At 44.1% G+C, this 27,046-nt stretch overlaps 1 protein-coding gene across 2 annotated transcripts in view; it reads right to left on the bottom strand.

The window, feature by feature from the left end:
- The window catches only part of Niban1 (niban apoptosis regulator 1), a 150,060-nt gene that overhangs the window by 28,347 nt on the left and 94,667 nt on the right, over positions 1-27,046 (bottom strand). The window contains exons 1-2 of one of the 2 annotated variants that reach the window (XM_006529776.4): positions 15,854-15,917; positions 3,452-3,567 (exon numbers count right to left, since the gene is read on the bottom strand). In XM_006529776.4, the coding sequence (XP_006529839.1) occupies positions 3,452-3,562 (111 nt within the window). In that variant the 5' untranslated portion in view covers positions 3,563-3,567; positions 15,854-15,917. Of the gene's footprint in view, positions 1-3,451; positions 3,568-15,853; positions 15,918-27,046 lie in introns of those variants that run through there. The other variant, NM_022018.3, reaches the window with a different exon arrangement.

Below are 27,046 nucleotides of genomic sequence, written 5' to 3'. Positions count from 1 at the left end.
GGGTGTGACGCTCTAGCTGGACTGAACTGGAATGCTCTGAGGCTGGAAAGGACAAGCGGGCTGGGTCCCTGGTTCCCTGGGCTCCTGGGAAAGGAGCTGCTAGGCTCAGTACAGCTGAAGGGCTCCCATCTGCTACAATGTGGATCTACCTCAAGTGATGAAAATAACAGAGGCAAGATGTTCATAGGCCTTGAAAACTCGCAGATGGACTTGTGTTTCCTTTCTGAGTCACTCTCTGTGGACCATTAAGCGATGATGCCCCAGTACAGGGGAACGCCAGGGCCAAAAAGGGGGAGTGGGTGGGTATGGGGGACTTTTGGTATAGCATTGGAAATGTAAATGAGCTAAATACCTAATAAAAAATGGAAAAAAAATCACCGTTTTCTCAGGATCTCATAAGAAACTTGATGTAGGCAAACATATTGGAACTCAGCAGGTTCAGCCATTTGATTCAGTGAGTAATTAATCGTCCCCAGGTCACTCCTGCCCAGGTGAGTGAGTTTTTGCTGGAACCTATGCCCAAGACCTATCAAGTATGGTGTGAGGAGAGAGAGAGCTAAGACGGATGGAGACTAAAGCAAAGAAAAATGGGAAATGCTGTCCTGGTTGAAAAGCCTTGAAGTCAAGAGTCACAGTTCTGCTCATCTGTCCTTCTGCAGAGACTGGATTGATTTTGAGCATGAGTGTGAATAAATGTGAGAAGACCCAAATGTTACACACAAAGGCCAAAGAAAACCAACATCCCATCTGGGTGGGCTTGCAGTTTGCCTCTGCTCTTTCCCACATGACGTTCCAAGAAATTTGCTTCTATTTTACAGCTTGGGAACTTGAAAAGAAAATATGTCTGGGAAAGAAAGAGAGAGGGGGAAGAGAGGCTCCGAGGGGGGTGGGTAGGGGTTGGGAAGAGGCCCGAGGCTGGCAGAGCCTGGGGTACCATGCCATCTCATGCTAACACCACCTTCCTCATCCTCTTAATTCAGCTTCCTCCCATCCTGACACCGCTTCGTCCCTTGCCTGCCCACTCTGGGCGACCCACCATGGCCAGCTCTCCATAAGCAAGAGAGAAGCCTGTGGGCTTTTTGAGGGAAAGTAGCTAATCAAATTAATTAATTAATTAATTAATTAAATAAGAAGGTTCTATTAACTCCCCATCAAACAGAATTTACTGAGTTATACCATAAAGACCCTCAAACATCATTTTTATAATTTTGCATTTTAAAAAGGTGAGAAGAGATGGTGAGAAAATTTAACTGCTGGGCTGTGGAGTGAAGGATTTCCTCACACACATAAGAAACCAAAGATGTCATCAGATTGATCAAAATGAACAAACCAAGCAGGGTTTGGTGCTGCATATCTCATATATGATTAAGGAAACCGAGGGAGGTAAGGTAAGAGCTTGAAGCTAGCCTGAGCTACAAGCCAATACCTTAGGGCTAGCCTGAGCTACACGCTGAGACCCTGTCCCTCAAAACAACAACAAAACCCAAACCAACAGAGCACACTCACTGAAGTCACACTATGCCCTAAGGGCAGAGCACTGTGCTTCTTCTCAGACTAGAAGCTGTAAGAAGGGGTAAGACTGAGGAAGGGCCTGTAGTGGTGGCACACGCCGGTAGGATTTGCTGAAGGAGGCAGAAGCAGGAGGATCACGAGTTCGAGGCCAGCCTGGGCTACACATTTTAAGCCGGGTGGTGGTGGTGCACGCCTTTAATCCCAGCACTTGGGAGGCAGAGGCAGGTGGATTTCTGAGTTTGGGGCCAGCCTGGTCTACAGAGTGAGTTCCAGGACAGCCAGGGCTACACAGAGAAAACCTGTCTCAAAAAACCAAAAAAAAAAAAAAAAAAAAAAAGACTGAGGAAGGATGCCCCTCCCAAAGGCAGGCCCTGTGTCTGACTGGACCCTTGGCCCCGGGGCCCTGTGTTACTGAAACACTGTAGGTGAGTGTGTCTACCTAGGGCCCCATTCAAGATATCTTGAATAAAGACCAGTCTAGAAGGAATAGACAAGACCAAGGGAAGTTTTCTGGTCTTAGAACCAAGCAGCCTGGGAAGGACGAGATGTTCCCACCCGCCTGGTTAATTTAAAGGCAAATAAATACCTCATACCTGCAGCTACTTGACATTTTTGCAGATTTTTTTTTCTCATGAGTTCATCTGATAGTGCTCGTAGCTCATATTGACAAGTAGAAAATGCGTTGATGCTTTTACCAAGCATACAAACATTTTCACCTAAACAGCCTGCCAGGAAATTTATTCTGAGACACTGCTCTGCCTGGACCTCTGCCTAAAACAACCATCACCACGAAAGCTTGCCACACTCGTGTGAGTCATTACTACTAAGAGAGCAATATAAAAGGAGTCACTTAGCTCTTTTGCACTTTCTGTAGCACTTAGTGCATGTTAGCCCAAAGGATAAAGTAGACAGAAAGCATACACACACACACACACACACACACTGAAACACTCAACCCCACAAAAGTTCTACTAAATTCTTGTTTTCAGTGGAAAGAAATGTGAACTGACATACGATTAAGACTTTAAGTGAGGGACTGGAGAGATGGCTCAGTGGTTAGGAGCACTGGCTGATCCTCAAGGGGACCAGAGTTCAATTCACAATTCAAATACACAATTGTCAGTAACTCCCGCTCCAGGGAATCCAACGCTCTCACACAGACACACATGCAGGCAAAATACTAATACATTTAAAATAAAAATAAATTAAAGATTTTAAGTGGAGGAAAATACGAAGCAAGTGGCCTAGGCAGGAGATGAAATAACGTTGCTGACTGCATAAGTCACTTAGCTGTTCTGTGCCTCCCAGTTCCCTCGTGCACACTGTCCTTTCCACTCTGCAAGACTGCCAAGACACGCTTAGGGTTTGAACATTACACAATACCACACAGGAACATTTTAATACAGGTCTCTGTATTAAATATCTGTTAAATATTAAGTATGTTGTCTACTTGCTAGGCCAGGCAGTTTATTTCTGTTTCTTATGCTTTGGGTTTTCTTTGGTGCATTAAAGTATTGTAAATATTTCAACTTCTCAAAGTCTTAAATGGATCCACTTCCGCAAACTATCGGACACTAAGAATTGTTTGAAATTCTAAAGTGTTCTCGGGTTGGAAATATACAAGTACATGTGTGGACGTGTAAGAACACACTCGACACAGAGCCCTTTGGCTCATAACCAAAACAACAAAAGACACTCCTAGCATTGTAAACAAACTGCTCTCACAGACTTTGCGACCTAACTAAGCACTGTGGGCTGTCCTCCTGAAGGCCAGGGCTGGTAGTCTTCATGTGAACTATAGCTCATTGACTCAACGCTTTTAGACAGCTCAGGGAAATGCCTTGGAAACCACATCCTCTATTTGTGCAACTTTCATTATATGGCCTTGACCCCTGTCACACAGATGAGAGAGGATCCACAGCTCCGAGGCCCATAGTACCTGGACTTCATCCCCGGTGGTCATTTCCCATGAGCCGTAGTGACCCTTCTCCTGCCGGAAGAACTGCACAGCTTCTAAAAAGGCTTGGGCTTCAAATGTTGTCTGCTTCATGTAATCTAAAAGAAAGAAAAGGGGCACTTCATAAAGACATGTTATTTTGCATTCTTCTGTGGTTCTTCAAGTATGACGGGCCAATTCTCTATCATAAGGCACGAGAACACAGGACAGTAAGCAGGCAGTCTGGTAGGAGCTCATTTGTAAGTGTCTACCACAATGCTTACTCTCCCTCCAAGAATCCCATCACTTACTGAAGGAAGTGGTGGGGACCGTCATTACTTCCCCCTCTCTCCCCCTACACCTCCCTGTTTCTCCCTCCCTGCCTCGCCTCAAACTCTGTCCCTGGGCATCCAAGGACTGCATGCCACCAATAAGAAACCTCTCCTATGAGTCATCTGTTGTGATGCAGCTGAGCCCAAACTAAAGTCCAGTTTCTTTGTGAGCTGATGTCAGCCCTCTCTGTCAAAAGTAGCTAGTGTCTACATAGTCTGCTAATTCATGCGTATGAAAATGGCAATAGCTGGCACATAGCAAGATGCCGTTTATTTAAGGACATCACCCATTTCATTGAGAACTGACAGAAATTCCAGAGGGAAGTATCGTTATCACCTCATCTGACAGATGAGTCTGACAAGGTAGAGAAAGCAGAATTAACTGCCTATGGTCACACAGCTAGTGAGTGGAGGGTCCCGCTGAGAACTGGGTAGGTGTCTGACTCTGCATCCCACCTTGATGAGTTTGTTCCTGCATCTGAGAAATAACACATCACCAGAAAGGAGTGACTGTCTGTATAGTGGTGGGATTTAAGGTTTGGAGACGGCAGCTGGGGCTGAGGAACCTGCCTGGAATTCTGAAAGCCACATTGTGCGTCTTCCTGCCAGGTGGTAGTGGCACACACCTTTAATCCCAGCACTAAGGAGGTAGAGGCAGGCAGATCTCTGTGAGTTCCAGGCCAGCCTGACCTACAAAGCAAGTTCTAGGACAGCCAGGGCTGTTACACAGAGAGATCCTGTCTCGAACCCCTCCTACCCCGCAAAACCAAAACCAAAACCAAAACAAAACAAAACACAAAACCCCCAGAACATTATGTGTCTTCCTTCGTAAAACTAGCTTGTGGCCTTCTTTCTTTAGCTTCAGGTTTGCCGAGGGACTCCTCCTGTAGCCCAGCATCCTGACTACCTAGTGCAGGCTGGCCTAGAACTCACAATCCTGCCCCAGCCTCCTCAGTGGATGAGCCATCGCTCCAGCTAAAGCTAGCTCTCAGAGAAGGAAATGATAACAGAATGATAGAGGTTTCGATGTGGAAAATGAACTCAAAAATAATCTTGGACCCGCAAGATGGTTTAGAAAGCGGTGTTTCTCAACCTTCCTAATGCTGCGACCCTTTAATGCAGTCCCTCATGGTGTGCGACCCCCCCAACCTTAAATTTATTTTTGTTGCTACTTCATAACTGTGATTTTGCCACTGTTATGAACTGTAAGGTAGTTATTTTTGGAGACAGAGGTTTGCAGAGCGGGTCTCGAGCCGCAGTGGAGAACACTAATAAAGGTGTTCACTGGTAACCTTGACGGCCTGAGTTCAATTCCTGGGACTTGCACAGTTGAAAGAAAGAACCAACTCCTGCACGCTGTCCTCTGACCTATGCCATGGCACATACACATTCACACATATACATCCAATAAATCGGCAAATAAATGTAATTTAAAAAAAATCTAACCAGGCACTTTCGGGAGTAGAGCTCACTGTGGTAGAGTGTGCACTTAGCATGCATTGGTCTTAAGTTTGGTAAGTTTCATGCCCAGTAAACACACACACACACACACACACACACACACACACACCTAATCAAATTGTCAAGAAATCCATACCTAGAAAGGGAAAATGAAGGGGTAAACAGCAAGCCTCCACTGCAATAGGGCACACAGCTCTCTTGCTAGAAACTATAATCTACAGATAACTATAATCTACAGATAATTTATAATCTGTGTGTGGGGGCTCTATTAGAATGTAGGCAGCAGGGTCACTGCAGGGAGAGGCGGCATCATAGCTTTAGACCATCAGAATTACTCAGTCAACGTTAAATGGCTGACTGGGCGTAACTTAAGAGAATCAGTCGGCCTTGGCAGGTGACGATCAGCTAGCAGGTTATGGATTACCTCCTTTGAGGTTTTCTAGATTATAAAGCAGCAGGCGCTTAAAAGAGAAAACTCAGTTTCGGGCATAGCGTCTACAAGAGCTAAACACTCTCCATAGTGAGAGTACCAGGAAGCAATCCTAGGACACCTTCCACATTACAGAAGAACTGGCCTCTCATCAACATCGACACAGAGACTTGCTCAAAATGGAAAAAACTGGGAAAATGGCCCGTCCCACAAATCGAGTTTTCTAATTGAAGTATCTTCTTTCGTGTTATTTTTCTTGGCTTGGCAACCCACTCAGTGTTTAACCTCAGAGGATTAGAAAACGAAAATTAAGGTGGTCCTTAAAATTTTTGCTTTCCCCACAGTGTGTTCTCCCCACAGTGGGACTGTGATACGGGGCTCGGCACACTGGGAAGGACTGGACAGGGCGAGATGGAAACTGTAATTACCACGTGGAGATTCCAGATGACTCATGCACTCTTATTTTTAACAGCTGTTTTCATTTCCAATCTACGGAAACAGAGAGGGGAAAAAATGTGACTGTGGATGCGGATGGGGTGGGTATGGCCAGAGCTGCCAGCCAAGGAGCGAGGGTTTCAGTTCCTTGGTGCTTTATGAGCAGTTCAGCTGACCTCAGAAACTGGAGGAGAGAGTTTATATCCTGTCCACAGCCGGCTATGTCTATGTCCAAACAAGCTGGCCTGTGCATGGACAAGTGTAGCACTAAAGATATGGGGTGGGAGGGGGGAAGAAAATAGAATTTGGAGACAATGATATTAGCTTGACAAAAGTCAAAGAAGGGGTGTCAGGAAGTGAGCATGCGATGGTGCAGGAATGAAGAGCCTCGCCTCAGGCAGAGAAGAAAGGGATAAGGAACTAGGCGCCCACAGAAGAAGTCACAGTCAGTCAGCAATGGAATCCGGAGACAGAGAGCTCTCACCATTAGGACAAATGAAATCTTAAATTCCCCTCTTGGATAGTGGGAGACAGATCTAATTTGCCAATCTGTTATTAGATTTTTTTTCAGCTTATAAGCTAATTAAACAAATTGATTTATGGAGAAAAAAAAAAACAAACAAAGAAAAAACTTGGAGAAGAGATGTGCCACAGGGTAAGTTTCTCTGTGAGTGTCTGCTCTGGTGATGAGGAGCAAAACTCAGAAGACCATCGCCAGCTCAGTAAGCAAACAGAATGAAGTCTGCCAAAGACAGAGGAGTGCTGTGCTGAGGTAATCCGACCTCCATTGTTCCTCCTCGGTTGTTTGCAGAGGCAGAGCTGAACTCATTACAGGTGCTTGAGAGAAAGCAGATTACCCGTTACTTCATCAGCATCCTGTGAGGAGGTCTCAGGGGAACACACTGTACCTTCTTAACTACCCTCTCTCCTGCCAATAAGCAATCTGAGGGTTTTTAGTTCGGTGGCCTTCGGGAACTTCCTGCTCTTCCGCAAAGCTTTCCCTCTGCAGGAAGACTTAGGGCAGGTAGCAAGCGGGCCAGAATTTCCTTTTCCCACATGGTCTAACTTAAAGACTCCACAGGGGGCCGGGTGTGCAGGGGAGCAACTGAGGCATCTGTTAAAGCCAGATGGAGAAAATGGGGGGGGGGGAGTTCATGTCTTAGCTGAAGGTCACACAGCTGGCCAGAGTCAGAGCCAAGGGGTGTGTCCTGCGTGGCCTTGGCATTCACGGCTATTTAAACCATAGACTATGAGAATCAGGAGTGATCTCAATGCTCACTGACCGTGAGGTTTTCAGTGTTGAGAACCTTCAGAAGGCCAGCCTTGGCTCAAATAGATCTAGTGACAGAAAGTTCAGAATTTAATGAAATGGTTCTTTTCCATTCCAGAACTACTCTAATTATTTGAAAATTTAAATGTTTACCACTTCTTTTGAGCCACTATGTTTACACACACACACACACACATACACACACCATCCACTTTGTCTCTGAGAGTAAATTAGTTCTCATTACTCCTCTTCCATAGCTGGGCTGATTCCCAGGTACCCACAGAGTGGACTAACTTTCCCTCAACTCCTCTTTAAACAACTTGTTTACCTTTGGATCTTTCTACTTTTACCCTTCTTTTCTCCCCCCCTGATGGGCTCTAAGGTATCACACTCTTCGTCCTAGCACCCACCACAAAACACGTGATACTCTCTGCCCCTTTCTGGTTTCTTCTTTAATGTGGCCACAGCATCCGGGTGACTCACACATTTCTTTTAATCCAATCAAATCCATAAACTTCTTCTCATATGAGATGCTTGCCAACCTAAGCGTCCCCTGACTTGCACTTCTACTTTTGAGATCAGGCCAGCTTTTAAAGCTTATCCCTATTAAGTGGCAACTCGCTGAGACCAGCCCCACCTGACACACCATTTCAAAACTGGAATTCTGCCCCATACCCTCTTTCACCCAAGAGCCAGGAAAACTGCTAGATTTGCCTTCTTTGTGCCTATCCAATTCGCTGGCAAAACGTTCATCAAGTCCAGAGCACAGACAAACCCTGGGAAACTGTAAGCATTTTAGCAGGCATGTGGGAGACACATTGTAGCTATTCATTCAACACTCTATCCCCAGGGCCAGGAAATGTCTAGGAATGCTCTGTTCTCCTTGGTCTCTCCCAGGTCCTCATCTCTGCAGCTGCGTGGAAAACTCATATTTGAGAGAGATGATTAAGGATTTTTGCAAGGGAAGCTTTGCTTTCCTAGGCCTCTCGGGGACAGTTATTCGGGGGGCCAGCCAGAGAGACATCGTTTTTTGTTTTTTTCCACTTGTGCAGATTTATAACATGCCTGAGCTAACCAAAGCCCCAAAGCTCCCAGGCCTGTGGAGTCAGTGTATACTGTGACTCTGGCTGCCGTGCCAGATCTAGGTTTGGAAGTGCCTTGTAATTCTGTTTTATGGATAACCTCTACCAAGCCCTGTCAGCTGATCTGCAGAGCGATTTGGGCAAGTTATATAACAGCATTCCTCCCCTCCCCGGGCTTCTGCGGTTTCTTACCACAGACTCTCCTAACCCTTCCCCAGTTCCAGTTCACAGCGCCCTCCCGGGGAAGCCATTGAGGATGCTCGTCCTAGGGTTTAATCTAGAATAAGGAAGACAGGGCGCGCAGTGAAGGTGACCGAGGTCAATTGAGTCACTACTGTGGATTAGAAACCATCTCATAAAATCTCCACATTGCAAAAGACTAGGGACAGAGCTTCAGGGGTAGATTATGGTCAAGCAAGACCCAGATACCTCGGGACCCTTTTCTAACACTTTATGGTTTAATGTTTCAAAACTACTTTATAAAAACTAATCAACTAGAACAGGGGCTATCCCAAAAGCCATTGCCTGTATGTAGGATATATTCTACTAGCTGGGCTGCCTTGTCTGGCCTCAGTAGGAGAGGAAGCCTCGCACAGACTTGAAGTACCAGGGTGGGGGTAGGGGAAAACCTAGGGGGTCCTCCCACAGGCTCAGAGAAGAAGGGGAGGGGAGATGAGGGAAGGATTGTGGGAGGGGGTGACCAGGAGGTAGGCTGTGAGCAGGATGCAAAGTGAATAAATAAAACACTAAAATTAAATTAAAAAATATTATATTCAAAAGATATTATATTTATATATGCATGTGTGTGTGCACGTGAACGCGTGTGTTTTACAGACTAATGTTTGAAGTTATCTGCAAGGGGTGTTTCCTTGCAAAGTTTAGAATCATGGAATTCAGGACTTTGGTCATATGGCAGGTACTGCTGAGCCTAAACTCTTTATTTCAGAACTGTCCAGTCAAGGTCTAAACAGACCATGAACTTACATTACTAAAATTAAAGCCAAATAATGTAAATTTACCCACTAGATTTAATAATGGCTGGTGTCCACACTACTAAAGTGGCAGTGAGTATATTTTGCTTTAAAAACTATATATGACCAGCCTAAATAGAGATCTATTACTACATTATAGGGGCTAACTTGAGGTAATGAGTAGAAACTGCAACATTACTAGACACCCCCGAAACACATCTTAGAAAACCATTAGACTAAAATATAAATCCATTACTCTCATCATATGTGTCCTTGCTAGTGGACACAGACCTATCAGGCAGAAAAGATGGACATGTCAGAGATATATGTACACATTTCAGAAGTCCAGTGTTGGTTGCTCTAGGTGAGAATACAAAACACGACAACTTCCTCAGAAGAGATAGACTACTTCTAAAAATTAAAAAAAAAAAAAGTCTAGTGGGGAAAAAACTGTTTTGTAAGAAGTTGTAACCACACAGAAGAAAACCACATAGATGAGCCATGCCTCATGACTTGTCAATAAAAACTAAAAGACTGTCAACAGAGAAAAGGAAACGGCGGTCTTCAGAAGAAGTGGAGGCAGACTGGCCTCATTTCTTTCAGATAAACATATTAGATTGGCTGATTAGAAGGCTGTTGAAGACATCCTGTGTCTAGGTTTGATCAACGGTTTTCGCGATTTTGACACTGATGAAGTTCAGGTTGGCTGATACTGCAAATGGACCCAGAAAAAAACATTTAAAAAAAATGATGTGTGCTTGTCAGAGAGCTGAGGTTACTGACATCACGGAGGGAAATCTGTAGAGTACCTTAATGCTTTGCCCATTCCCTGGAAAACATACACATCTTCACAATACATCAAATATCAAATCTTATTTACCTATTAACTAACATACCACAAACTGCAGTAAGCCCTGAGGAATTAAAGACAAAAAGGAGAAAGTTTTTAACTCCCAGGTCTCCACACTCTACTAGATTACAGACCCTGAATCTAAAATATAATATAGTATGGATAAATGAATTTAGAACTTGGTCCAAAAACATGACCACAAAACTATGTGGCACATACCCTACACAATAGACTGATAAGTAAATTCTTTTTGTGAAATTCTAATCTTTAACTTCCTTTATTTTTTTCGGCATATACGTGCCGAAACGTGCATATACGTGCACGTTTGAACATTCTACAAGAAGATGGAATCTTTTCCTCAGGTGCACATTATTCTACTAAACTTGAAGACTGCCCCTAAGCCTGGGTTTCTCTGTATCTGTGAGGTCAGTGAGCGTCAGGGGTCTAACATGTCATCCACAAAGCGAGTGAGGTTGGGTTTCAGATGTGTGGGTTATAGCAAAGTCAGAGGTGAATTCTGAAATTTGTTCCCCTGAGCTTATCTTTCTATATGATCTCTCTTTGCAGAGCGCCCGAATAGGTTGCAAATATTTTTTTTTAAGATTTATTTATTTATTATATGTAAGTACACTGTAGCTGTCTTCACACACACCAGAAGAGGGAGTCAGATCTTGTTACGGATGGTTGTGAGCCACCATGTGGTTGCTGGGATTTGAACTCAGGACTTTCGGAAGAGCAGTCGGGTGCTCTTACCTGCTGAGCCATCTCACCAGCCCGGTTGCAAATATTTTTAAATGAAGGGGAAAAGGGCAGAGTATTTCTGAATTGGACTAAACCAATTCAAATATCTCACAGCCTTGGAGACAGAAATCTAGAGGAATTGGATTTTTGTGGCTGTGAAGATTTGCAATAAGAAGAGCTTTGGCCTCATGTAGATTCGGCTCCTAGAGTCAACATCCTGTCATGGCTTAGTTCCTGGATAGAGGACTCACTCAGATCCCTTTAGAAAATCCTTTCAGCTTCGAAGTCTCCCCAGCATAGCAGTCACCATTTATAGATAGTATGGGCATGTCAGACATGCCTCTCCTGTATCCAGTAAGCTTTAAGAGGATAAGGGCTGATCCTTATATTAACCATGGCTTCCTCAATGGTGCAGGACTTATCAAATGATCAAAGAACAAGGAATGAGGGAAGAGAGGGAGGGATTAAAATGGTTGAGAGAGTATTAGATTAAATCTCATACGATTCCTTCTAATCTGAAATTCCATAGTTAGAGACATAACCCAAGAGATGCAAATTACGAGACTATCTTAATAAGTCCCTCCCTTACTGTTTAAAAGAGCTACAGAAGAGATATAGCTCTATGCCAGGGGCCCACGGATGTTAATAAGCATCAGGGTACCCTAGATGACTTAGTCAATAGATTGCTAAGTAGTCTACTCCCACAGGCCTGCCTTGGTGGACCTGAGATGGGGCTAAGAGTTTGCATCTCTGCTATGCTTCTGGGTGATGCTCGCGCTGCAGGCTCAGGACACACTTAGAGAAGAATTCTGCTGCAGCACTGGGCCTGTGATTCTCAGACATCAGAAGCACCAATGGTTAATATTTCCCAGTTGTAGTCCAGCATGTCTGGGATTGGAGCCAGGGTGATCTGTTCCAGTGGATTATAGACACAATGGGGTGGGGAGATGCACAGAAGAATCAGACATAGAAAAGTGTGAGGGTTGAATATTTAGGGTCTTGGTGACCTAGTTCCCCATCAGCGGGTTGAGAACTGTCCTTTTTGTCAGCTGCTCATTCACTTAATACAGTGAAAACTTGTAGTTACCAAACCAATATTTAAAAATGGTACAGAGTACGAACTGGCTCCTGGGGCAGGGAGGAAGCCCTAGATGAGACACAGCTCATCTGAGATTGCAGGACCACTAAGAGGAGCAAGTTAGAGGTGGAGAAATGAAAGAGAAGCAGAAGGATGTGGGCAGAATTGGAAACTGAGGGCAGTGAGGATCAGTCTGGTGTGAGTAGCCAGTGATGCCACCTGGGGCCATGGTGAGGTCCTGACCTGTGCTGTCACTGGAGGCTATGGACCCTGCCCCTAGCCAGCTGCAATACTCTGGAAAGTGGGCCCCACATATCACCCAGGCAGCACAGTGCAGCTGCCCTGGTTGAGGAGTTGTAGGTGCTGAGATAGCTCTCAAGCCCAGATCCAGGCCTTTGAATTGACTCACCACAGCATCCAACCCATCGATGAAATAGCCAGGAGGACATGCACATGGAAAGATGGCCCTGCCTCTTGTCTGCAGTGCAGTGGGTGTGGACAAGGGAGTTATCCCCTCCCATCATGAGAGAAGGAGAGCTGTCCCCGCCCCTCACCCGCTGTAGCGCTTGGGGGAGAGAGCCCTGTACCTCACCTGGGCAAGCTAGCCAGAGGACAGGAGAGCAAGAGAGCTGGCCTAGCCATTTACTGGCTACAGCATTAGATGAGCCAGCCAGGGCAAGGCAGCAGAGCTCATCCCTGTAGTGTGTGGGTACAGAAGAGCTGATGGGCTGACCAGCTCAGATACCTCTCAGGCCCAGATCCAGGCCTTTGAATTGATTCACCCCAACATCCAACCCATTGATGAACTGTTAGAGTGCATGAAGGGGCTGGTCCTACAGATCCCAAACTGTAAGATTTCCATGACACAGGGCAACAATAGGATATCTGAGAGGAGACCCAGTGAGGTTTCAGTGTGGATAGAGTAGCAGAAACCAGAGGCCTTGAGCCAGACCAATGACTCACTACAATAAAAATTTGCAAGCAAAGAAGTGTGGACAAAAGGGTATACTGTGGGACACACTGTGACATGCTGAAGTTTTCACAACAAGATTTTTTTTCTCTTGGAGGGGGGAATTGCAAGAGTGGGGGCTGGGCATGAGGGGGGGTGAGTGGGATTGGGGTACATGATGTGAAATTCACAAAGAAACAATAACAAGTTTTTTAAAAATGGTACAAGGACGAGATGGATCTGAGAATATATGGAAAAGATGGTAGCCACTTGAGATCAGTCAAAAGGCACTAAACCCATGAGCACCCCTCCCCATTCTTTTCAGAAGCAGCCACTGACTGGATATAAATCCTCGGATAGACGCCGGATTAATTTCCACGTTTGCGTGTGCGGTGGATATGTGATCATTGGCCTCTCTAGGCAACAGCCTTCTCTTCTCTGGGACAAATAATCTCAGTTTCCTTTGCTTTAACTTTTTTTTCAAAGCCTTAAAAAACTGTGAACCCAGGACACCATAGTCATGCCCTCATCTGTGAAAGCACACTTTCCACAACCAGAATGTGGCAGGATGGTGACCAGACCAGGTCAATCTCAGAGAATGAATCGCTGAAATGAACTGGCATCACTTCATCAAATCCTAGCCTGGCACTGCCGCAGGGTCCAGCACGGGTCACGATGACGCTCTCTGGCAGCATTCCAACATCGTCATCACCGATGATTGACAGCTGCCTCTACCTTGCCTTATCAGGTTCAACAGTTTACAATCAATATCTCATTTGATTCCCATAGCAATCTCAAGAGGCAGGCAAGCCAGATGTAATCATTCTAGGTTAAAAAAAAAGGGGGGGGGAAGATATGTGTGTGTGTGTGTGTGTATGTGTGTATGTGTGTGTGTGTGTATGTGTGTATGTGTGTGTGTGTGTGTGTGTAGTGTATATATATGCATATGTATATATATGCTCAGGGTCATAGCAATAAATAACTCATTCTATCAGGACATCAAGTGGGAATGAAAATAATAGGCAGACGACAAAGTTCTAGTCTGATGTAAGGCTCAACTGCAAAATGGACCTGACTTTACTTGAAACTTTTAATTATGGTCTAGCTTATCTAAAGTAATATATTTCACTTTTCCTTATTTATAACTTTCTCTCAAAGACCTAAAAAATTCAATTGAACCATACTATACTCTCTCCTTTCTCCTTAAGAAAAAGAGATGTGAGGGTTGGTGAGATGGCTCAGCGGGTAAGAGCACTGACTGTTCTTCCAAAGGTCCTGAGTTCAAATCCCACAACCACATGATTTGATTCAAAATCACAACCTTTGGGTTTTTTTTTTTTTTTTTTCGAGACAGGGTTTCTCTGTGTAGCCCTGGCTGTCCTGGAACTCACTTTGTAGACCAGGCTGGCCTCGAACTCAGAAATCCGCCTGCCTCTGCCTCCCGAGTGCTGGGATTAAAGGCGTGCGCCACCACGCCCGGCTAAATCACAACCTTTGTACAGCAACAGAGTACTCATATACATTAAATAAATAAATAAATAAATAAATAAATAAATAAATCTTAGAGAGAGAGAGAGAGAGAGAGAGAGGGAGGGAGGGAGAGAGAGAGAGAGAGAGAGGCTCCAAGAGCCTGGAAACCTATCGCCTGCTCTGACCACAAGTGTGACAACATGGGCTAATTTCATGATGTCCTCCTTAGGTTTGGAGGGACAGAAAACTGTTTAGGGCTCAAATTCTTAGGGACTGGGTCATTTTACAACAATGGGAACCCCAGCAATCATAAACCAATAAAAACAGTATCTACATTCCTGACCCATGACGAGGAGCGCTTCTGCCAACAGAGAAGTGTTTAATTTCTGGGTTAGCCGATCCCACACAGTACACTGATTCTCAAAACTGCTTTAAGCCAAAAGACACTTGGCGAGCATTTGACTGCTGGGGTTTTTGAGGGCCTGGGATTCTGTATTCATGTGTGTTGTCTCACAAAGCAGTCTCTTAATGCAGCTTACATTGGGCTCAACTGTGTGATTTGTTTAAAAAAAAAAAAAAAACCTTTAAGCACTTTAAGTTATTTTCAGGAAAGGCCAAAGATGTCTTCTTGAGTAACTAACTAGCTTACAGCAATAGAATTCCTGCCTGGAATGTGATGACAGCCAAGCTAGGAAGGTCATGGAAAAGTAGGATAGTTTTAATTGCAAAAATGATCACGTTATATACCCATCCTGACTTAGCAGTGTAAAATGTAGAGTGACTGGAAGAAAAACAGATATGAAAAGAGCTATTGGGGAATTTTGTATTTCTGACTTAACAGTTATAAAATGTATTAACTGTCCTTTGAAAGACATATGCTGATTTAAAAAAAACAAAAAGCACTTAAAGTATGTTAGGCACTCACAGGAGGCTGAGGCCAGAAGACTGCTGAGAACAAGAGGCTGGTGAGTGCTAGGTCATTGAGATTCTGTCTCAATGAAATCACGAGGAGGAGGAGGAGGAGGGGGGGGGGGGAGGGAGAGGGGGAGGAGGAGGGGGAGGAAGAGAAGGAGGAGGGGGAGGAGAGGGAGGGGGAGGGGGAGGATACACATGTACACTCATACATACACTTACTTATCTTCAGGACCATGAGCTATTTTTACATCTCTAGAGTCAAAGTAGCCCCATGGATCTAAGAGAGCAACTATGAACACTGCCAGTTGCTAGCTCACAGCCTGGCGTTCCAGGGTCCCCACAGGTAGGGGCTGTGCCCAGGAGCCAGGAAGCAATTAGTATTAGTAAATGGGACGGCGTAGAGAAAAGCCAGCTTTCTCACCCTGGGAGGAAGGCAGACCTTGAGCCCAGCTCTCCTCTTAGCCCTTCCGGCAGTTACGGCAGTTACGTAAACAGGTCTTTCTTGTCTTACCTCCTTAGAGATACTGCTAGTGGGGGTCACACAGAAGGCCCCACCGCCTCCTTCCAGGGCTGAGCTCTTCTTGAACAGAGAGCAAACCTAGTGATCACGCAGTATTTCTGGGCTTCCTACAAATGCCTGTCAAAGTATGACTATCATCAGCTTCTTCGTCAAAGCTGAGCAAGGTGAGAGAAGGTAGAGAACTCATCGGCGATAAGGCCAGATGATCCTGTGAGCCATCATTACTGTATTGTAACCTTCATTACAGAGCAGTTGTGACGGCCACTTCTACTGTGGGGCTTGAGGTGGGTTGTTTGCTTCTCTGTGTCTAATTTCAAATAAGAGGCTGACTAAGCCTCTCCAAGAATAGCTATTTGTCATATAGTTAGTGTGCCAAGGACCAGGATCAGCTTGGAGGGGGATTCTGAGAGAAGGGGGTTTTGGGAGCTGGCAGTCTCTGATCTTCTTTCTCTGGAGACCTACAAACAGTCCTCTCTCCAAACTACTTTCTCTTGCTAGTCTCTGCTTGAGACAGTTCTCTAAGCAGTTCTCTCTTGCTATTCTAAACAATTCTTTGGATAGCTTATCTCCTGCAGATCCTAAACCCAGTCTTTTATTTTACATATCAATCCAGTTATTTACTTCAGGTTTCCTTTTGAATATCCTAAGAATCAGCATCCAGTGACCCAAGCCCCTTAATTATTAGGAAACAGCAAGCACACATTTTCTTTTAACACTTCAAAAGAATTCAGAGATCTGCCTGATTCTATTAAGCACAGTAGATAGCACACCTGGGCCTGGACTCACTGTGTCCTAGGCTGACCTTAAACTTAGGAATCTGCCTGCATTTATATCTACTTGTCTTTGTATCTTTCTGGCAAACTGGCTCGTTAATGCAGCTGGCTTTGTTCCTTTAGATTCACGAAGCCCCTCATATAATTCATATTGCATCTTTTTTTGGTATCATTAATTATATACTTTTGAACTCAAGTTTTTTAAGAGTTCTCTTCTACAGCCTTAAGGGCTGTCCCGAAAGTCCCAGTGTTTACCATTTTGGTCAGATGTTAGCCAGGCCTTCGCCTCCAGACTCCTGCTGTCTCTGATCATCTTGGAGTCATTACTATTAACAGAGAGGACATTCTTTGAAGGAGGAATGTAAATTATGTACATTATTATACACACACGCCTTATGCCCACAGAAGCCATCACCACTCATGGAGGTCCACGCCTGCCTGCTGACCCAGTCCCAGGGTCAGGAGCCACGTCATTCTATCCCCACCAGGGCTATGCTGGAGCAGCATTAGTCATTTCCATGACAGTTTTCATATTGTCAGGCAGAAAGTTCTAGAGTCAAGGCCACATCTCACTTTTCTTTCCTTGCCTTCTAGCACCCACCCCCTGGCTCATCCGTCTCTGGGCTAAAGGAAGTCACCAGTGTAGCCATTAGAATGCATTAAATGACAGCATGCCTTCTGTAATGCTTCCACAGGACAGTGTGTACGGTCTCTGCCTTCTGGTTCCCCCTGCCCTGCCCTGCCCTGTCCTGAACATCAGCTCGTGTTATTTCTGAGCTCATCAAATGGGCAATCTAATTAACTGAGCTCATAAAACAGCAAAAATAGTGCAGTTTGCCATTTTATGCTCTATGACAAGGTTATAATAAAACTGGCACATTAGAGCATTTAATCCTTAACTTAGTCACTCGGGCTTGGGTGCTTAAATGTGACCCCCCCTCCCTTTTTTCCTTTGCAAAAAAAAAAAAAAATAGACCACCTGATAGAAGTCATGCAACATCTATCCAATGTAGTGAAATTTATAAAATCATCCAGTTCTCCAGAAAAAAACCCTATCATATCTGTTTACATATAATCAAGGCCATTAAGCTGTGAGGCTTTCTCAGCCAGAATTTTCTCATTAATAAAATGCTATAGAACCAAATATATTATAAGCAATTTGCCCAAATCAAAACTATCAGCTAGCATACAGGGCAATCTTTGATCATCCATGTTAACTAAGAAAAGGGATGAAAATAATTCTTAGAATTTCCTGCTTCGGTCTATGCTAGAGCACTGTGTGTGTGTGTGTGTGTGTGTGTGTGTGTGCATGTGTGTCTATGTGTCTGTGTGTATATGTCTCGGTCTGTTGTGTGCCTGTGTGTCTGTATGTCTGTGTGTGTCTGTATGTGTGAATGCGAATGTGCATATGTCTATGTGTCTGTGTGTGTGAATGTGCATGTGTCTTGTGTCTGTGTGTGTGTGTGTCTGTGTGCATATGTCTCTCTCTGTCTGTTGTGTGTCTGCATTATAATGCTGCTGATCCTGTGCCCCAATGACCCCATTGACTTTGGAACAAAGAGTAAATCTGCCCTATGGGAAGGTGATTTGTGCTTAGCTATTCTTTGTTATTTACTTAAAGTGACAGTTAGGTGGCATCTTAGACCAGTGCCCAAACAAGGAGCTGCTTCTCCTTTATCCTTTCACTCCCTGTGCAGCTTTCCCCACCTCTCATGCTTGTACACACACACTCACACACACGTACAAACATACACACATGTGTACGCATGCCCATGCACACATGTATACATACATACATATGCATACGTATACACACACATGCACACACATATACACCTACATATACATACACATGCACTTCTCCAAGCTGCAAAAAATAATAAATTGTTCTAAAGACTTTCTGTAGGGAATAACAGGGGAAATGGGAAAACAAACAGATTCTAGCATTCCATCAGTTGATAGATTATTGAAACTACATATTCCATTTTAAATTTATTAATAGCTATATCCACATCAAAAAATAAAACAGGTAGAAGTTCATTTTGATAACACATTGCACTTACTCACAAATATCTAAAGTATGCAACCAGTAAATAAACTATAACTTAATTAATTAATTTAGATTGATTTAATTTTATGTGGGGAGTTGTTTTGCTAGGATGTATGCATGATTACCATGTGCGTGCCTGGTGCCTGTTGAGGTCAGAAAAGGGCATCAGATCCCCTGAATTAGAGTTAATGTTAGTGAATGTCTGTGAGCCATTGTCTGGATGGGTTCTCTGTAAGAGCAGCCAGTACTCTTAACCTCTTAGCCATCTCTCCAGCCCTACCATGTTGAATCTTGTCACCTTGGTTGACTTGAAAAGAGCCTGGGACATTAGTAAAGTACACTACTCCATGTATCTGTGAGGATACTTCCCCCACAGGATTAACTAAGGGGGAAGACCCAACTGTGAGCAGCACCCATCCCATATACCTGGGTCCTACTTGGAACAAAAGAACAGAAAAGGACAGAGAGGACGTGCCCTGGTCTGCTCCCTCCGGTCTTCCTCTATGTTAGGATGTGAGCTGCCCTGGCCCAACCTCCTTGCCAGGATGCACCAAAATCATGAAGAATATAAACCCTTCCTTGTTTCATGAGCATTTCACCAGAGACAGAAGTAAGGCTAACTGTACCCGTGCTATTGAAGAAACGTCTCCCAGCCTCTTTTAGCGCCAAGCCTCTGGGATCTGATGTAACTTTCACTCGTACACACTACCTCAGTCTAGACATTTCAGGTGCTCAGTAACCATGGGTGGTTAATGTCTGCCTATGGATCAGTGGAACTCAGGGTTTAAGAGTAGTCCCAGTGGGGACAGAGGCACAAAGAACACACGACAGACCTGTACATCTGGTGAAGCTAAAACATCATTTTAAAAATGGATCTTGGGTGGGTGTGGTGATGCATGCCTGTGATCCCAACTCTCTGGGAGGCAGAGGTAAGTAGATCTCTGTGAGTTCAAGGCCAGCCTGGTCTACTGTTCCAGGACAGCCAGGGCTGTTACACAGAGATTTTTTGCCTTGACACCTGACTGCCCCCCCCCCCAATCTGGGAAATGCATCTATTCTATAGTAGTAAAGAAGGCTCTAATTTATCATTACACACAGAGCACAGCTCACTTCATAAATAAGAAATAAAATGAGGCTATCCCAGGGGGACCTCCAATCTCCTCCACCTTCATCAGACTCCTGAACCACACAGGGGGAACCTCCATTCTCCCGCCACATGTCACCCAAACCTCATCAGACCTGTGGATACTGAACCTTACAGTCAGCAGGAGCATGCTGTCCTCTGAGAGGCTCCACCCAGCAGGTGACTCAGACAGATACAGACACCCACAGCCAAACAGTGGATGGAGCTTGGGGACTCTTGGAATACGAGGAAGATTATAGGCCTCAAAGGAGACAGGAACTCCACAAGAAGACCAACAAAGTCAACTATTCGGAACCCTTGGGGCTCACAGAGTCTGAACCACCAACCAAAGGACATACATGGGCTGGACCTAGGCCTCCCTGCACATATGTAGCAGATGTGTAGCTTGGTATGGGTACCAAAAAAACTGGAACAGAGACTGTCCCAAAAGCTGTTGCCTGTCCATGTCCTTCTAGCTGGGCTGGCTTGTGTGGCCTCCGTAGGAAAGGAAGAATCTAACCTCTCAGAGACTTGAAGTGACAGGTTGCGGGGATACAGGGGGGAGGGGAGGAATGGCGCGGGGGTGGGGGTGGGGGCGACAAACCTGCTCAGAAGAGAAGGGGAGGTAGATGGAAGAAAGATTGTGGGAGGGGTGATCAGAAGGGGGGCAGTGAGTGGGATGTAAAATGAATAAGCTAAAAAACATTAAATTAAAAAAAGAAAGAAGCCGGGCGTGGTGGCACACACTTTTAATCGCAGCACTCGGAGGCAGAGGCAGGCGGATTTCTTAGTTTGAGGCCAGCCTGGTCTACAGAGTGAGTTCCAGGACAGCCAGGGATATACAGAGACACCCTGTCTCAAAAAATTTTTTTAAAAAGAAAAAAAGGAAGAAAAGAAAGAAAGAAAGAAAGAAAGGAAGGAAGGAAGGAAGGAAGGAAGAAAGAAAGAAAGAAAGAAAGAAAGAAAATGACTTGTAAGAAGTATATATAAATTAAGCTTGGTTCAGGATTAAGACTCTCAAAGTCACAAGGCCATCTCTCACTGACCCTGCTGATGCCCAGCGAGGCCTCAATGCAGCTTTAACTTTGAGGGTCTCTCTGCCAATGCTGAATTACAATAGCCCTGCTCAGTGTGGTAGAAAATTGCTAACTACCAACGGACACAGGAGGTGAAATCAATCTCCAATCAGGACACAAGCCTTACAACAACCTGCTTTATTTATAGCAACAACTTGTTCACCCGATCCCTACCCTCTGCTGAAAAGAAAAACAGCCAAAGAGGTTGATAAATGTAGGTGCCTCTGGTATCTATTGTAAATAATGGCTAAAACTTCGAGTTACATGATATAATTACATCCCATGGAACTATATAAAGAGTTGGTCCACTGATCAGATTCTCCTTGTGGTAAACAGAGTAAGAGCCCCCCACCCCCTCCATAACAACCCTCTGCCCCTGCAGGATGGGTCAAAGGTTGACTAGATGAGACCGTGTAACTTGCTTCCTGTGTGAGGGTGTTTTATAGGAGTGAGCTAGTGACTGCCTCTTGTGTATGCATCGCTCCTGACAGTATTTTTGTGATTAAAAAAGACACAGTGGAATTACAGAACTAGAATGGGCTCTTAATGTCTCCTCAATTACCCTACAACACAGCAGTGTTTACTTATTAAATGACTATGATAGCATATAAAGTATTCTGGGCTTATTATCATTACTGATAATGGTAAAAACCGCTGTGTATTAAATAGTGTGGGTTTACAGATCAAAACTAATCAAATGGAAGCCGTCTGGAAGACCTTGCTTCACGCCTTCCGTATTTCCCATGCTGGCGGATGGGCACCCTCGTACACAGCAGTTCCCCTACTGTACCCTGCACGGCTTAGGCTCCATGGGTGGACAGTCTTGAAGGCAGACAGATGTGTCCTTGGGAAATCATCACGTCTGCCCAGGACTCTTCTCTCAAACTGAATGCTATGGGTTGGATGCTCTTTGACTAGGTCCCCGAGGCTTACACAATGGACTTGAGGCCTCACTATGAAGAGATCAGAGGGGGAAGCCAATCTGACTACAGTGTTGAACTGGAGTCTCAGGAAGACTATTAAGATTACTCAGGAACAATGGTTAAGGGCACTGACTGCTCTTCCAGAGGACCCTGGTGCATCCTTTGGTACCTACATGGTGGCTCACAACCATCTATAACTCCAGTTTCAGGGGATCTGATATACTCTTCTGGCCTCTGTGGGCACCAGGCATGCACACGATGCACTGACTAACCTGAAAGCAAAACTCATACACATAAAATAAAATAAAATAAAATAAAATTTTACTTAGTAACACAGCCTCTCTACTTATCCACATTTCTTCCAAGTTCTAGGCTAGGCACAGTTCTCCCTTAATTAAGTTTGCATATTTAATGCAGTTTACTCTACATTTCATCCAGGGCCATCACTTCTCCATGCCCAGCACGCCTGGACTCCCTTAATCTATTGTTTTTCACAGTGTTTATTACATTTATCTAAGTTAATCATTTGTATTTATATTTACAGGTAATTTTCATTTCAATCATTAGCCCATAACTGTGCTTGGCATATACTACATGCAATAAATGTCTGTTAAATGAATGTTGGTCTGATCCACACCGATGCTGAGTTTCTAATTAAGATCAAATTAATATGAAACTTTTCATCTAAGTCCATATTTCTAGATGACTAGTGAGTGTATTAGCGAGTGTACTTAATGCCTAAATTAAAAACAAGCATTACTATCATCAAGAGAGCAACCAGGAATAGCAACGGGAGTGTGGGAATCAGCCCACAGATGCTCACCACTGGCTCCCCAGCAGCCCGCACAAACATGAAGCAATGGCTTAACTGTGTTTGGTAAAAGGATGCACAGCCGCTTGCTCTACAGTGCATGTAGCTGAGGGCCAGCGAGGCAAGTTGCACATGTGCAGGTCAAATTGTGGCAAGTGGGAGTGTCCACAGCAAAGGAAGGCAAACCACACAGCACACCCCTCTGCTTGCAAACAGTACTTCCTGCTTTAGACACCCAACCTCTGGAGCGGTCAACCTCACCTGGAGTAAACGTTTTGGGTTATGTTAGGTCCAGACGCAGAGACCTCCAACAGAGTTCCATGGAGTGGGTTCCTGACCTTAGAAACTACCTACCTGTGATCTCAGTTGGGTGTGTTTGGGAACATACCATGAGGAAGAGACTGGAGACAGAACCTGGCATTTGGTAGGCTCTCTACAGCCACAAGCACTTTTCCTTCTCCTCTTTCAGTCACAGCTGATCTGCAGCCTCAAACTCAACCAAAGCAGGGAAAACACCCATTCCAGGACCCGGTCCAGCCTCTGAGTGTGTCTGGTCTTTAAAGTGAATTTCTAATATCACCCACAGACTATGACATATGATCATTCAAATTGTTGTTCAAAAATAATTTATAGCTTAATGAACTTGCAATTAGACTCTCGGCAGGCATTAGGAGCTAATTAGCTACAATAAGCACAAGTTCACAAATTAAAATGTATGCCTAAAATAGTGAAGAAAGTATAATGTAAATCAATTATATGGGGAAATTTTTCATATCAGGTATAATATTGCATAACAAAAACTTATAATCTACCATAAATCAAAATTGCAACCATGTGGGAATAAGGATATGATTTAGTGGAGAAAAGAATAGTCAGATAACCTTAAGATATATGCATATTTTAATATTCGGTGGAAAAGTTATATTAGTTCATAAACAGTGCTGATACAACTGTTTATCCTCTTAAGGAAAAACAGTAGACTACAGGTATACATCACATGATTTCCACAGAGCTGAGAGACTTCAGGGTGACAATACATCAATATGAGGAACTGGAGAGATGGCGCATGGCAGAGAGCACCAGCTGTTCTTCCAGAGGACCCAGGTTCCACAACCTGGACCCAGGTCCAGCAACCACAAACGATGCTCTCCCAACCACCTATGGGATCCAATGCTCTCTTAGGCTCTCAGCAAGCACCAGGCACACAGGTGGGTACACAGACATACATGTAGACAAAGCACTCGTGCACATAAAATACAATAATTAAAATATAGCAATATAAAAAATTTAAAAAAAACCAAATAAGAAGGGAGCTGTAGAGATTGCTCAGTGGTTAAGAGCACTGTCTGCTCTTCCAGAGGTCCTGAGTTCAATTCCCAACAACCACACGGTGGCTCACAACCATCTGTAATAAGATCTGATGCCCTCTTCTGGTGTGTCTGAAGACAGCTACAATGTATTCACATAAATGAAATAAATAAATAAATCTTTTAAAAAAATAAGAAGATTACACATATAATCCAAGGTTAAGGAAAATCTCAACAAAGGCAAAAAATCCAAAAACCATAAAAGAAAAAATAGACATATTTGACTATATAAAAATTAGACATCTGGGCTGGCAAGATGGCTCAGTGGTTAAGAGCACTGGTTGCTCTTCCAGAGGTCCTGAGTTATTCCCAGCAACCATATGGTGGGCTCACAACTATCTGTAATGGGATCAGCTGCCCTGTTCTGGTGTGTCTGAAGACAGCTATAGTGTACTTACATAAATAAAATAAATCTTTTTTAAAAATTAGATATCTTCACATGGCAAAGTATATTCTAAGTAAAAGCTAACATAAATGAGTTAATGGTAACATGAATGGTAAACTTGAATGAAATGTCATTAGTGGAGGTGAACAAAGGGTTAATATGCAAATCTTCACAGAACCATTGTAAAACAATAATAAAACAAAAGAACGGGAGAATGAATGGGTGAGACTGGAAATGGAAGACTCACAGAAAGGAACTGTTGACAACCACTAGGTAAGATGCTAAGATCCCACAGCAGTTAGGCAAGGTCCACTAAAATAAAAAGGAGGTCCATTTTAACCTGTCAACCTATGGATGCAGACAAAGGACAGAAAGTCCTACTGCAAAGCTACTGCTAACGAGTGCTCTTGCAGACCATAGAAACTCGAAACCTTACAGTCCCGCTGAAAATTAACCTGATAGCATTTATTAAGTTAAAAATTCATTTACTCAACAACCACACTTCCTGGGCGCAGCTTCTTAGAAATAAGAATATGGGGACGTGTGTACAACAACGTTGACATAGTCATGTTAATATAATTGTGAATCTTTCCAAAGGAGGATAAACAAGGAAAGGCGATTGATAGGAACAAGGCTGACCAATGTAGAACCCAAGCCACGGAATATTATAATCTGCTGATCACTGAGTTCGAGCCGTGGCGGTTAACAAGAAGAGGTTTTCACAAGGCTGCACTGGGGGGTAAGAAACACCAAGGCAGGATGATCTTATAACAGTAACCACACAGCAAACCTTATCATGGAAGTACATGGGAAAACACAGATGATACAGAGTTTATTTATCATTGCTCATGGAAGAACAGAAGGAGGGAACAAGGAAAAATAACCTAGCTTTTATGATGTGAGCTAGTTATGTGTTCATACAAACTGTGTGCGTATGCATATACTATATGAGACTTCTTTATAAAAAAGAAAAACACTTAACTCAGAGGAAACCACTTGGCTTCATACTCCTTACATCATACCCTGGCCTGTGGCTCTTATCAATGTCCCTCTTCCTCCAAGCCCTGGGTAAGCCACTCAGCTCCCCATCTCCTGCTGCTATCAAATGACAGCCATGGAGCACGCCATTGAGAGATAACTCTAGCTCCGGTGTCCTTATTCAGTGCCCCCTCTTCTGCAGTCACTTGGGTTGGAGGATACCAGTTTGATTTCTGTTTCCCTAACGACACTGTAGCTTGTGGAAACTAGGCAATGGGGTCCCAAACAGAAACTGAGCAAATTCCACTACCTGTTTTCTGTCTCACCCACTCTGACTTTTGTTTTCTTGGCCTCTCCACACTTTATTCTCATGACATTGTCACAGTGCATGAGCCATGTGCTGGGAACAGTGGGTATATCCCACAATGCAATTGTGCGTTTAGAATCACTGTCAACCAGCGGCCACATTCTTTTACAAGTCAGAAACCAAAGCCAGAGCTTCAGGAAAGAATGGACTACAGGAAGAGGAAGGTGTAATTCTCCGATCAGTGTGTGGACTGTAAAACCAAGTGACAGAAGACAAGAAAAGGTCACCCAAGAATGCCTAGACTATAGGAAGATGAGGTGAGGGGAAGATGGGAGCCAGAGAAACGGAGACAAACACCTCACACAGAGAAAATATAATTTTGTACACATACTAAAAACTTCAAAATATTATGAAATCGCCTTCAAAAGATCTTGGAATCATAATTTACATCCTCGTTAGCTTTAATTACCAACTTGTCACAGCAGAGCATCGTCTGAGAAGAGATCTGCATTTGAGGCACCACCTAGATTGGCCCGTGAGCATGTGTGTAGAGGCCTGTCATGCTTTATTATGTCATGCAAGAGGGTCCAGCCCACTGTGGGTCATACCATTCCTAGGTAGGTGGTCCTGGGCTGTATAAGAAAGCTATCTAAGCATGAGACTATGAGATGGCCAGTAAGCAGTGTTCCTCCATGGCTTCTGCTTCAAGTTCCTGCCCTGACTCCCCTCAATGATGGCCTATGACCCAAAAATATGAGCCTAATAAACCCTTTCCTCCTGGAGTTGCTTTTGGTCAGTGTTTTATTATGGCAAGAGAATGAAATTAGAACAATTTACAAACGATCACTTTTGAGATGAAACATCATGAAAAAAATACATTGGGTTAGAAACAATGACTTTTTTGTGAGATGATATAGACCAAGGTGTTAAGGAAGGCTTGGGTCAAACTAAATACTATATTTCTTCTTTTCTGTCTTTCTTTTTGTGGCAGGGTTTCCCTCTATACCCCAGGATGGCCCAGAACTTATGGCAACCCTCCTGCCCCAGCCTCTCAAATTCCAGGACTCTAGTTGTAAGTCACCAGAGCCGGCTTATAGATCCTCTTCTTGTGTGTTTTCTGGACCAAAGGGCAGCAGGATTTTTCTGTGAAAGGCAAAATATTAGAGTATTGCAGGCTCTGCCAGTCACATGGTTTCTGCCATGACTATGTATTTGTCTCTGCCCTTCATTGACAGAAGCAGAGAAGGATACCTGGGCAGAAGGTGTTGACACAAAAGAGTTGACGTTCAGATCGGGCCTAC

This window comes from Mus musculus, chromosome 1 (assembly GCF_000001635.26).
Source record: "Mus musculus strain C57BL/6J chromosome 1, GRCm38.p6 C57BL/6J".
In the NCBI taxonomy this organism is placed as follows: Eukaryota; Metazoa; Chordata; class Mammalia; order Rodentia; family Muridae; genus Mus; species Mus musculus.
Note: the sequence above shows the minus strand (reverse complement) of the source record. Positions and strands in the feature narration are given on the sequence as shown.